The sequence below is a fragment of the Felis catus genome, chromosome A1, assembly GCF_018350175.1.
Source record: "Felis catus isolate Fca126 chromosome A1, F.catus_Fca126_mat1.0, whole genome shotgun sequence".
Classification (NCBI taxonomy): domain Eukaryota; kingdom Metazoa; phylum Chordata; class Mammalia; order Carnivora; family Felidae; genus Felis; species Felis catus.
The window spans coordinates 156,289,344-156,303,746 of NC_058368.1; the positions used below are offsets into that span (position 1 = coordinate 156,289,344).

General features: G+C 36.3%; 1 protein-coding gene across 9 annotated transcripts in view; it reads right to left on the bottom strand.

Annotated features, from left to right (window-relative positions):
- KIAA0825 (uncharacterized protein KIAA0825 homolog) overlaps nucleotides 1–14,403 on the bottom strand; it is a 389,144-nt gene that overhangs the window by 329,396 nt on the left and 45,345 nt on the right. For 8 of the 9 annotated variants that reach the window (XM_019836968.3, XM_019836952.3, XM_023258417.2 and 5 more), the window contains one exon: nucleotides 12,409–12,540. In XM_019836968.3, the coding sequence (XP_019692527.2) occupies nucleotides 12,409–12,539 (131 nt within the window). In that variant the 5' untranslated portion in view covers nucleotide 12,540. Of the gene's footprint in view, nucleotides 1–12,408; nucleotides 12,541–13,974; nucleotides 14,287–14,403 lie in introns of those variants that run through there. The other variant, XM_045040121.1, reaches the window with a different exon arrangement.

The following is a 14,403-nucleotide window of genomic DNA, read 5'->3' on the forward strand; positions in this document are numbered from 1 at the left end:
ACCCATCACCTCCCCTCCCCTCCCTCCCACCCCCATCAACCCTCAGTTTGTTCTCAGTTTTTAACAGTCTCTTATGCTTTGGCTCTCTCCCACTCTAACGTTTTTTTGTTTTTTTCCTTCCCTTCCCCCATGGGTTTCTGTTAAGTTTCTCAGGATCCAAATAAGAGTGAAAACATATGGTATCTGTCTTTCTCTGTATGGCTTATTTCACTTAGCATCACACTCTCCAGTTCCATCCACGTTGCTACAAAGGGCCATATTTCATTCTTTCTCATTGCCACGTAGTACTCCATTGTGTATATAAGCCACAATTTCTTTATCCATTCATCAGTTGATGGACACTTAGGCTCTTTCCACAATTTGGCTATTATTGAGAGTGCTGCTATAAGCGTTGGGGGTACAAGTGCCCCTATGCATCAGCACTCCTGTATCCTGTGGGTAAATTCCTAGCAGTGCTACGGCTGGGTCATAGGGTAGGTCTATTTTTCATTTTTTGAGGAACCTCCACAATGTTTTCCAGAGCGGCTGCACCAGTTTGCATTCCCACCAACAGTGCAAGAGGGTTCCCGTTTCTCCACATCCTCGCCAGCATCTATAGTCTCCTGATTTGTTCGTTTTGGCCACTCTGGTGTGAGGTGATATCTGAGTGTGGTTTTGATTTGTATTTCCCTGATGAGGAGCGACGTGGAGCATCTTTTCATGTGCCTGTTGGCCATCTGGATGTCTTCTTTAGAGAAGTGTCTATTCATGTTTTCTGCCCATTTCTTCACTGGATTATTTGTTTTTCAAGTGTGGAGTTTGGTGACCTGTTTATAGATTTTGGATACTAGCCCTTTGTCCGATATATCATTTGCAAATATCTTTTCCCATTCCGTTGGTTGCCTTTTAGTTTTGTTGATTGTTTCCTTTGCTGTGTCACAAAATTTTCAATGTCAGAACTTCTGATTTTGTTTTTAGTTGGCTAAACATCTTGTCATTCTGCCATTCACCACTGTCTAAACATCTTGCTTTAAAAAAACAAAACAATAGTTGGAAGTGTAGAGATTTATTGCCCGATTAGTATACAAAGGTATTATTTTCAAAATTTAAGGTGAAAGCTTGATATGTAATTTTTATTGAGGTCAAAATTAATTCAAAATTACCTAAAATGTAAAATTATTTTCTTTTTATTTATTTTTTTAAAATTTTTTTTAACGTTTATTTATTTTTGAGACAGGGAGAGACAGAACATGAACAGGGGAGGGTCAGAGAGAGGGAGACACAGAATCTGAAACAGGCTCCAGGCTCTGAGCTGTCAGCACAGAGCCCGACGCGTGGCTAGAACTCACGGACTGCGAGATCATGACCTGAGCTGAAGTCGGCCGCTTAACCGACTGAGCCACCCAGGCGCCACTAAAATTATTTTCATATATGGGGCGCCTGGGTGGCGCAGTCGGTTGAGCGTCCGACTTCAGCCAGGTCACGATCTCGCGGTCCGTGAGTTCGAGCCCCGCGTCAGGCTCTGGGCTGATGGCTCCGAGCCTGGAGCCTGTTTCCGATTCTGTGTCTCCCTCTCTCTCTGCCCCTCCCCCGTTCATGCTCTGTCTCTCTCTGTCCCAAAAATAAATAAACGTTGAAAAAAAAAAAAAAAAAAGTTTAAAAAAAAAAAAAAAAAAAAAAAAAAAAAAAAAAAAAAAAAAAATTATTTTCATATATGTGTAGTAGTAATATTGCTGATGGCGATCATAATCTTGGATGGGAGGAGGTCTATATAACTTCAGAGGTAGATGATGTAAGACCCTAGGTCTAGGATTTTTGAAATAACAAGGTACTTGTCTTTATTCGGGTTTAAGTGTTTTCTGATTAACTGTAAGATGCTTCAAATTTTCTTTAGAAGAAAGGTCAGTCATAAAAAAAACTACCAAGATAATTCAACAAATAGAAATCCAATTAACACTTTTATTGTTAGATCCTAGACATTAGCCCAAAAATGTAAACAGTCTAAAAACAGATGTAGAATCTCTTCCCTAAATAGTTTAAAGTCCCAAATTTACACCATTAGTTGGCTTAGTAAGGCCTTTTTTTTTTGAGAGAGCAAGAGAACATGAGAGAGAGAGAGAGAGAGAGAGAGAGAGAGAGAGAGAGAGCGCACGAGCATAGGCACACAAGTGGGGAAGGGGCAGAGGAAGGAGATAGAATCTCAAGCAGGCTCCATGCCCAGTGGGGCTCAATCCCATGACCTTGGGATCATTAGCAAGAACTTTTTTTTTTTTTCATTAGAAGAACTTTTAAAAGCATTTTTTTTAGCCTTATCCACTGAAACCATCTTAAATGTCTATCAACAAGAAAATTATTAAATTATTAAATAGTTAATTCACCGAGTGGAAGAGAGCCATGAAAATAAAAGTAGAAATGTAGCTATCAACATGGATGAATCTTACAAATACACTGTTGAGAGGAAAAGGTACAAATAAATACACACAGTATGATACTATCCACACAACAGTTTGAAAATCTGCCATGCATCAGTACACCTTATTATAAGGGATTATAAGCATAGGTAGTCGAAGTGGAAGGAAATGTGCTGGAGCGATCACCATCACCAAATCCGGGGTGGAGATGAGAAAGTGGATGATATTGGAGAAAGGCATATAGTGAGCCTTTGCAGTCCTAGTATTGTTTTATTCCTTAAGCTGGATGATGAGTGTATGAATGTTTATCATTAATACCCTTTATGCCTTTTCATATGTCTCAACATTTCTTAATAAATTTGAACCCAATGTACTTTTTTAGAAGATATCTGTGGTGGTTTTCTCATTCAACATTCACCCCTGGGTACCCTGAGTGTAAAAATTACTTATTGAATGAAGACATGTTCGATCAACATTAAGTGAATGCTGAATATGTGGCAGGCACTGTGATATATACTTGGGATCCAAATGTGAATAAGACAGGGTCCCATCTCTAAAGGAATTCTGTCTAATGAGAGAGACAGACCTGTAAATAAATAACTTCATTACAGTAAGACTTGATAAGAGGTGTGTACAGTGCTAAGGGACTACACAGGAGGCAGCTGCTAAATGTGCCTTGAAAGGTATAGAAAACTTATAGAAAAGGAAATTATATGCAAGGATATTGATGCTTTAAGAAAAGTAATGGGGGGCGCCTGGGTGGCTCAGTCGCTTAAGTGACTGCCTTCAGCTCAGGTCATGATCTTGTGGTTCATGAGTTCGAGTCCCACGTCAGGCTCTGTGCTGACAGCTCAGAGCCTGGAGCCTGCTTCGGATTCTGTGTCTCCCTCTCTCTCTGCCTCTCCCCTGCTTGCACTCTATCTTTCTCTCTCTCAAAATTAAATAAACATTAAAAAAATTTTTTTAAAAGAAAAAAGAAAACTAATGGGATCACTGTTCTTAGAATTCCCTGACATCTGACCCCTGAGAATTTAGTGATCATCTAACTTTATTGCCATGTCACTTAAAAAACAATGTTTATTTGGATAATGAAAAATAGTTTATTTTTATGGTCACAACTATATTTATGTATGCATGTAGGTGTGTATCTTTACTTCCAAAAAAGGACTGAGATGTCTTACAGTTAGACAGCATTGAATAACAAAAGTGTAAGAGCCTATTAATACCAGGCTGGTATAGGTGAGGATAGGGAGAGGAACTGAGAAAAAGAGAAGAGAATATTTATGACATAAAATCTAGAAGCTTTATTGTAAAAGTTCTTTCAAGATTTAAAACACAGAGTTTTTATTATTCAACCACATAATAATTCAAAGGAAAAAAAAAAGTATGTTCCATTGGGGAAAATTATGACAATGTTTTTGATGTAAAGGTTGTAGAAAACATTTTGGTATACGTTCATGGAAAGCTAGAATTTCTATTTTTATTTTTGAAATCAGAGTAGAGGTGTCATGGTAGAGATTAAGATTTTTACAGTAAGAGAAATCTAAACATTAAAAAAATTCATTTCATGTTTTTAATGCTCTTGTTTATACTGTTTACCCACAACATAAATTCAGTCTAAAGAAAAGACTTTTTGAATCTATCACATGTTTAAAAGCACAAATAGTTATGAGATAAACAGTTTTGCAGTTTTTAGCTAAGTCCAATTTATCTAACTAGATTAGTAAAATTCCTAGGAATTAATAAGTAATTAATAGGGAAGAGGGCTGATATATAAAAATTAGTAATTAAACTATAAGCCAGCCATAAAAAAAAGCTTATTTTCCTGAAACAAACGTATTTTGGGATAGTACTTTCTAAAAGGTTGAGAAAAGGATTCATAAAACTATTTTAATGGCTAAAAAGTATAGTAAGAAATTAAACATCTATGCCAAACTGTCTTTTATTTCAAAGAGATTTTGGTCATTTCAAAATGTCTTAAGTATAGTTGCAAGGAAAAAACATCCTCAACACCAAATCCTATTAACACTATCTGTTTAAATCTTTCTTAAATGTATCCTCCCCTTTCAATTCTTACTGTGACAGACTGGGTTCAGTTTCTTTTTAATCTCTCATCTGAAATATACAAATAACCTCCCAAGATTCCTGTTGTTATGTTCAGTTATTCTATGAGGAATGTAGGAAGAAAGAAACTTTTGGGGTGCCTGGGTGGCTCAGTCAGAAGAGCATCTGACTCTTAGTTTTGGCTCAGGTCATGATCTCGCAGTTTGTCGGTTCGAGCCCTGCATTGGGCTCTGTGCTGACAGAGCCTGCTTGGGATTCTCTCTCTCCCTCTCTCTCTGCCCCTGCCCTTTTCTCTCTCTCTCTCTCTCTCTCTCTCTCAAAATGAATAAACTGTAAAAAACAAAGAAAGAAACTTTTGAGTTAGGACGCTCTGTTATTTATTGCTTTATATCACTAATCCTCACAATAGCAATTTAGAGAGGCTCTTGCATGGTTCAGACAGCTTCAAGAAAGTTCACACCTAGTGTAGGGGTTATGCCAATCTAAAGTTTACAGCATTTTCAAAAAAATTCAAATGTGAAATACTCCTCCAGCTTCTAATCAATGGCAGAGTCATCCTGGGAGTACAAGAGTAAGCTGGAACTGATCGGAGTCAGCCTGGCATTAGATCCCAAAGCACATCTTTTTTTCCCCTCTCTCTTAAATTTACATCTAACTTGGGGGGTGCCTGGGTGGCTCAGTTGGTTAAGCGTTGGACTCGATATCAGCTCAGGTCATGATCTCAAGGTGGTGAGACTAGACTACATCTTTATTTCCACTGCCTGGATAAATTCAATCATTGTGCTGGGCAACAGGTTTGACTGGAAGTTATAAGTGAGGGTTTGACAACATCCATGTAGGAAGGCACATACAGCATGCATTGTTCTATACTGCCTCTGGGAAAGAAGACAGTTTTAGCATTGCTGGAGAACAATTTTTCAACAGCTAAGTGTACAACTTCTAAGAAATCATCTTGTAGATAAACTCTCATAATGAAGGAAGAATGTACATATGCATGCATGTGTGAAGTAAAGGCAGAGAGACTGCAAAGAATATAACGTTCATCAAGAAGGAATTGGGTTGGGGTGCCTGGGTGGCTCAGTTGGTTAAACATCTGACTCGACTTTGGCTCAGGTCCTGATCTCACGGTGTGAATTCGAGCCCCATATTGGGGTCTGCATTGACAGGGCAGGGATACTCTCTCACCTCTCTCTACCTCTCTCTCAAAACAAAAACAAAAACAAAAAAACTTCAGAAAAAAGAGGGAAATGGCTTAATAAATTGTTGCACACCTAAATGAGTGAAATCTAAAAGATGAGGTAAAATTATATGGAGAGATTTAAAAAATGTATTAGGTAAAAAAAAAAATCTAACTATAGTACATCATATAGTTCCCATTTGTATAAAAAGGTAAAGTATGTTTGGGTGCATGCATACATATGCAGAGACTACTTCTGGATAGTTTTACAATAATTTAACCATATAGGTTACTTCTAAAGAATAAGACTACGAGGGTCAGAGCCTACCCTTCTGTACTGAACTTTTCCTCATATATGCCTTTCTCTGCTGTCTGAAATCTTCCATGAGTCATACTCATGTATGTATTTTCAAATACATAATGGAAAAGAAAACTAGCATGTGATGACAGCATCTTCTATCACATACTACTCATCTAGCCTCACACTAGTTAAAGATAAAGCAAACACAATAGATGCCTAATTGACTGTCTTCTAGCCTACTTTGTGCCAGGACTATTTAAGGCAGTGTTGAGCAGCTGAAGTCTTTAATGTTTATTTATTTATTTTGAGAGAAAAAGAGAGCGCGAGCAAGGGAGGGGCAGAGGGAGAGAGGGAGAGAAAGAATTCCAAGCAGGCTCTTCAATGTCAGCATGGAGCCTGACACGGGGCCAAACTCACAAACTGTGGTATCATGACCTGAGCCAAAACCAAGAGTTGGATGCTTAACTGACTGAGCCACCCAGATGCCCTGAGCACTTGAAGTCTTTAAAGTATAGATGAAGGAAGTAATAATCCCAGTTTCCAAATCCCCCGATCCACCCCTCAGCTCCCTTACCATCCCAAAGAAAAATATTTAGTCTAGACATTCTAAAATTAGGACTGTAATTAACAAAGGCTATGTTGTGTTAGTGGGACTCTTTATTTTTTTTTAAATATATATTTTTAAGGTTTATTTATTTTGAGAGAGAGAGTGTGTGTGTGAGAGTGAGCAGGGGAGGGGCAGAGAGAGAGGGAGAGACAGAATCCCAAGAAGGCTCCACTGTCAGCACAGCACCTGATGCAGGGCTCAAACTTGGAAACTCACGAATGACGAGATCATGACCTAAGCTGAAATTAAGAGTTGGATGCTTAACTGACTGAGCCACACAGGTGCCCCTCTTTTTATTTTTTTAAAAGTTTCTTTGTTTGTTTACGTAAGTAAGTAAGTAAACTCTACACCCAACATGGGGCTCGAACTCAAGACCCCAAGATCAAGTCACATGTTCCTCTGACTGATCCTGCCAGGTGCCCCTGATAGTGACTCTTTTTAGACAAAGTGTTGACTCTGCTGAATCCCTGACTAGGCGCTTTCCAGGGAAAACTGGCAGGGTTGGGTTAGATCTCAGGGCATGGATCTAACAGGAAAGATGAGCCAGCCACAGCAGTCACATCTCATTACCATGGCTCAGTTCTCTTTTAGTATCTCTGTCCTATTCTTTCCCTCAGAGGTGGGCCAGGTCTTCACCAGGCACCCCTGATTCTTAGCTCAAGAGGACTTACTTCCTAGTGGCCAATTAACTACCTTTCTCCCTGAGAAACAGGGGCCTAACTATTGTTGGCTCAATCTTATTGTTGGATGGATATTTAGTATACTATTGTTCTATTTTTGTTATCATAACAACTTACAAACAAGCAGACACTTGCTTCCTGCTATTTCCCATGGAAAGATAATGACAATAATAATCCTTAAAAATATCTTAAATTTGGGGCACCTGGGTGGCTCAGTCCGTTAAGTGTCCAACTTCTGCTCAGATCATGATCTCGTGGTTCATGGATTCGAGCCCTGCATTGGGCTCTGTGCTGACAGCTCAGAGCCTGGAGCCTGCTTCAGATTCTGTGTCTCCCTCTCTCTCTCTCTGCCCTTCTACTGCTCACACTCTGTCTCTCTCTTTCTCTCAAAAATAACATTAACAAAAATAAAAAGGAATCATCAAATAAAAATCCGTTGTTGCCTTATACATTCTGGACCAAGAGCAGGTGAAGCTAACACACATAAAAATAAAAGTTACACTTTTTAAAAATGTCAAACACTTAAAACCCATGTGTTGCTTGAAAGGATCACTTAATCATCTGATGAGCTACTTTACCTTACCTAAAGCAGAGGTCTAAGGGCAGTATTGCAGGCACACAACACAGGACTATGCAGAAAAGAGTTAGGAACACCACAGACATTCAAATAAGGAGCTAACAGAGAAAAAAACGAGGGAAGAAAGCAGGTCCACAAGCCACCATGAAACATGGCTCATCTTTCCTGTCTTCTCGCCTATCTCCAATTCTACCTGTACGCATCACTAGACTTTAGGTTGAGAGCTTCAGTAGGAGGACCAGATAAATTTAAAAAGCAGCAAATGTAAATGAAGTCATGGAAAGTTTAGGTTACAGAGCTGAGGCCCAGGATGCTGTTTGCCTGGAGGCATTATTCATTCTGAGAAGGACAAGAGCCCCGATAGGGGAAACTGAAAATGCCTATTTAAGTCTCACTCTAGGTTCAAGGATAGATGGGGAAAGCTTTTGGGTTTCCTTCCATGTAGCCTAGTCTTGTGGAGTAATTTAGGAGAAGAGGTACAGATTCTGTCAGACGAATACATGAGAATAGAGAAACACATGAGAGAAGTACAAACACTAAACTTAAAAAAGGAGTATGTATATATTAGTATCCCGTTTTTATTCCTAAGTAAGTGCCAAAATACTGCCACAAATAGTAATAGTACAGTGTATGAAATGACTAATTTTCACTTTATCTGATTTGCTATGGCCATGAAATATATTAACGTGAATATGTGTGTCCACTGGCAGATTTGTGGTTCTATCATGACAAGCCCAATGTTGACAGCTTATTTGAAGATTTCTTTTGGTTATTTCTTTCAGAACTTTAGGCCATCGTGTGGAAAACTTCCCCCCAAGTCTTCATATATAAATATAAAAAAATTAAGCATTATGTGGAAAATAAATGTAATGTATGGAATATGTATCCTCTGTAAATAAGCATGACTAAATTTACAGAAACCATGTATCTAATGTCCTGTCACAATTTAAAGTTAATGCTCTGCACCCCGCAGGCCTCTCCTGGATTAAGGCAAATATTATCTATGATAACACTTCTTGTTGTTTTTGTAGGTAAAACTTAGGTCTTGAAGGACACACAAAGACCTTCTATATTTAGAAAACAGAAAGGTAAAATAAACTTTTAATGATAAAATTGTATCTATCCAACTGAAAGTTAAGAGGAAAAAAAATATTCTTGTGATTCCAATAAAACTTCTACTCTTCAGTATCTTTTTCAACTATTAAGATCCATTTAGCTCAAAAAATATTTCAGTGACGTGCGGTTTTCAGTTACTGAACTAATGTGAGTACAACATTCATAGTATTCCTCTTTGGCAAGTTACTTACCTTCTTGTTACCAATTTTGATATGTGTTAAAAGTAAATAATTTGCGATCACTGATTTCCACGGTCAGACTTAAGAGTCACCTAGCTCTGACTTGAATGGAAATGATGATGTAGAAGAGAAAATGGCCTGAGAGAATGACAGCCTCTCTTGAAGGGCAGGTGAAGGTTCACTGACCCCTGGGCACTCTACTCCATTCTGGTGAATCACTGCTTTGGGGAAACAAAAGACCCTGTGGCTCGTAAAACCTGATGATATTAAGAAGAGGGAAGGATTTTATACTTAGAATTCAGGGTCACTGCTAGAAACACAACTTTAAAAATTCAAGGGTAAGGAAAAATACCATATTTAAAAATGAATTACTTGTGTTTTTTCCTTTAAAAAGTATCTGGTAAACCCATATCATACAGATGTTCATTACTTATTCAATGTACACCATTGAGAGATAAATAGAACTGTTAGAATACAAAAATGCCAAGGGTAATTCAACTACTGCAGTGTAAGTGTGGCATAACTGATTCGTCATGACATACAATTTTCTAAAAGCTATTCTGTTAGAAGGCAATAAATGAGTGCATAAATGATTTACATTCTTCTGAGCCATGGTTATTATTCAGTATTTTATTCTAAAAAATATATACACCCTATACTATTATGTTTATTCTCTAGAGTATAATAAAAACATAATTGAATTTGATGAAAAATAGACTTTATTCTAAATGTAGCATACAGCACATACAGCTACTCCCTTATTTTATCCCTTGTGAAGATCAATGGTCACTTGAGGTGGTTCTGTTCTAGGTTTGTTTTAATATATGGGCAATAAAATATTTTTAATTTAAAAATTATATCCTTATATTCCATGTCATATTTCCTTTTTAATAACATGAGTTTTGACCTAAATAACAACTTATGAATGCAAAATACAATATTTTAATCACTGTTTTACTTCTGAGCATGATTTCTTATTGACCAGGTAGGGCAGGAAATTAACTACAGATGGTATAGCAAATAAAAAACGAAGCATTCTATAACAAAAGCATCAGAGTTCAGTGATTTGTTTTATTTTGAAAAAGCCTAAATGCTATTATGAAAAAAGGTTACCTTTTAAAAATTATTTAAAATTTGTTTCAATATAACCATCTCTGGAATTTAGATAAATTACTTACAAATATATTTAAGCTAATACTATTTCCATTTATAAGTTTCTTTGGGTTAAAAACTGTGCCATAAAATATCCAAATATATAATATATAAATTACATAATATGTAATTATACTAAAGTTTAACACAGTTATTTTATATTTATATACAAATTATAATACACACTCTATAGTATGGTTAAATCATACATATATGCTATCTTTAAAAAAACTATACATAAACACATACACATATGTATGTGTGTATGCATATATATATGTATATATATATATATATATATATATATATATATACACACATATAGATGTATGTATATACGTATATATGTATGTATATTGTAAGGGCAATGCAAATTAAAAATAAAAGGCTTAATTCTCTCTGATGAAAATAAGGGAATGGATTTCCCTCTCTTCCTTTTACTTATTTATCTTTGAACTTTATAATTTTAAGTATTTTTTCATCTCTTTGAAATATATCCCTTAGAAGACTAGATTAGATCTTTTGTCAGCTTTCTCAACCAGGACTATCTCAAGAACCTGGAAGCCATCTTTTCCAAATGCAGACACCAAGCGCAATGGCTCCTGGCTCCAGTTCCTGATGAAGGGCAAGGACTAATTTCAGTGGTTGCTTTGTTCCAATCTGCAAAATCACTCTGTCCTAAAGATATGAGAAGTGTGTTTGTCTTCAGGATAAAGACAATTAGCTAATGAAGGTATCCTCTAACACAGGTAAAATTAGGATGAACTATGCGTGAAAAAATATGCTGCCATGCCAAATCCTCTATGTGAGGACTAGCTACTGTTTATCTTGAAAACATGTTTGTTATGGATTGTATCTACCAGGTTATATGAAGGGGTGCGGTGCCCAGCTCTGACTTGCCAATCTCTTAGCAGACAGCCTGTGATATGCAATGCATTCTGGTTTAACCCCTGTTGAATAACAGAAGCGTTTTTATTCTCTTCTGCCTTTGTAGAGGGAATGTCTGGGATGGGAGATTTTGGTTTTAATTATAATTCCCCCAAAATATGCTTTCTTCTGAATTTAAGTTATTTATGCCCTTTGTTATGACAAAAAATAGACTGCATTCTTATATAAAACATGAAAAAAAAATCATAGATAGGAACATTTCACTTGCTTGGTTCGGTTTCTTGGACAATTCAATATTAACTATACCTTATATTTTAAAAAAGGAAATACTAGGTCTCATTCTATATTAGAAATTTGTACTGTGGTTTGCATATTTATAACCTACATGAGGTGAATTATTAGAACCTTTGACCAAAAGGATCCAAATAGGTGAACTGATTCTAGGACCCAAAACACATATAAAGACAAAGTCTCTTCCATCTAATGGCAAACTGCTTAACTGTCCCATTACTCCTAATGTTTGGTAGCACTAACTTTTGGAGTAGGTGATAAAGATTAATCTTGCAGAGCAACTCTCTATGGAGTCTCTGGTCTTCCACGTGGGAAGGTGACTTATAATGACAAATGTTACATAAAAATAATACATTTTTTTTTTTGGTCTCTTTCAACAACTCAAGCAATGCATGGCCTTATACTACCATTTTAATACTGTAATTTGAAAATTTTAACTTCTGTGCTTATCTATCAAGTGAAGCTGCTTAACTCTAAACATATTAATGAAAATCCAGGTCATCAATATTGGCAAACTCTAAGAAAACATTAGTAGAAATTCAATAAACTTTAATTTACCTATTTGAAGGCAGTGCCTAAATTTTTGAGTCACATTTGCTTAAAAAAGTTTTTTTTAAATTTATTTTTGAGAGAGTGTTGCACGTGTGGGGAAAGGCAGAGACAGGGAAACAGAGGTTAGTAGGCGGGCTCCACAGTGATAGCAGAGAGCCTGATGTGGGACTCGAACCTCATGAACCACGAGATCATGACCTGAGCCAAAGACGGACGAACGCTTTAAGGACTGAGCCACCCAGGAACCCCTTGAGTCTTAAAGTACTAATAATGTTAAATTCTAGGGAAGAGGGTTTAATCAATTTTTTTCAGGAAAATTAATAATATGAAAACCTGAAATGATCTAAGAGTAGAAAACACTAAAACTAGACCAGGTAAAGTTTGTGTAAATGAAACATGAAACCAACTAGTTTTAAATAATTAACAATATTTACCTTGTAGCATTTTGTTCTATCTTTTCATCAATGTCACTGAAGATCTGCTTAAACTCCAAGTCTCCAGGAAGTGAATTTAACAAACAATGTAGGTCAAAAGAAGTATGGAAATATTTATCTCCCCAATCCATTCTGTGGAATAAGAATAAAAAGCATGTCACATCCTCAAAAATAAAGAAAAAAAAAACACCTCAAGTTGTGATCCTAAACCAAAAATAATAATTCTCATTTATAGGTAAAATGAAATACAGCAGTAGGAAAACTAGGGTATTGTTAAACTAGGTATAGAGTGCTTTGTTATTTAATTTGCATGAGGTGTGACCTGATTTTCACACTTCTCTATGGTTTGAAAGCTGAACAAAACCGCACCCCTCAGAGAGTACTCAAGCATCCTGCTGCTTCTCACTGTAACCAAGAGCTGCAAAGGCGATCCCAAACCACATAGACCACTGTGAACAAGGGTGGCGGCAACAAGAATTCAACACCTTCCCTCCACCCTTGTCAACACACTGACCTGGAAATTGTAACTTCCAAATTTCCAAGTGTCATCCCATACCCCTTATTTATATGTGAAGAAGGCAGAATTTTCCTTGAATTCCTCTATCACCTCTGTCAACCTAAGTACTTATAACTGACTAAAACTTACATATTCTACTCTTCCTAGAGAGACATGCATTTTCCCACTATCAAATCATTCATTCAGTCAGTGCATATATATTCTTGAATGTTTGATATGTAAAAGGCACTGCTGTGGAAGCTGGGGATACAACTGCAACAAGTCAAAGTCTCTGCCCTCATGGAGTTTTTATCTCATTTAAGAACACATAAACAGGTATACTTTATAAAAGATCACATGGTGAGAAGTGCTGTGAATACAAGAAAGCGGGGCAATGGAACAGACTAAAAATGATGGAGATGGGGTAGAACGTGATCTATTTTATTTAGGGATATGTTATTTTTGGATATAAAGTAGTGCTTATAAAGTACATAATGACTAACGGTATAAATGAAATGAGAAATTTAAATTATAAGAAATATACACGGAATAAATATTAACAAGAAAAAGGATTGGGGAATGTGGTTTTATTTCAGATAAACCCTAAATACTTGACAAATTGTCTAAAAAGTTTTGCAGAGGCTACAACACTAATGGACTTCCTATTCTTTAGTTCTTTAATTGCAACAAATTCAGCTAATTCATTATCCAAAACAAAATAGCTGAATTTCACACAGGCATCATCTGGAACTTCAATGAGGTAGTCTTGGGATAAAGCTTTTATTTTTTGCACAGATTTTATTTTAAAAGGGAAACATCCAACTAAAACATTTTAATATAAAAGTCGGTGGCATCACAAGGTTTGTCATTTGTAAACTCAATTAGTCCCAATACAGAATAATCACAGAAATGTCATTCTAAAATACATAAATTCTCATGTATTTAGATCCTCTTTTTAAAATATTTTGCAGTAAAAGGTATAGAAAACCATATATTCACCAGAAATTATATACCTTTAGGGTACCAAAACCTCAGTTTTTCCATATAAGCAGAGTCTGAGATCTTCTTACCTCCCTAGTCATTTCTAAATCCAATGGCCAATATTACTAATAATGAATTCAGCTTCTGTATTTGCATGTTTTTGGATCATTTGGGGTAGTTCAACTCTTCAGATGACTCATTCAAAAACTGTTGCAAGAAAATAAAATTTCGCTTTTGCAGTGAAAAAATTTGATTGGCTGAGGGTCTGTAGAAAGCTCAAACTTAGTAAATACTTTGGAACTAGCTTCTCTAACAGAACCAGTTATATATCAATACTCTGCTAAGACTTGTCTTATCAATACTAGAAAGTCTCATAAGCTCAGATTCTACATATTTAAAACATAAGAAAATAGGCATAGAGATCAGTTTAAATATAGTAGCAAAATAGCAATATGACTTGTTATATATCTACTGTGTACAAACATATACGTCATCTTCCTTAATTCTCATAATTCTAC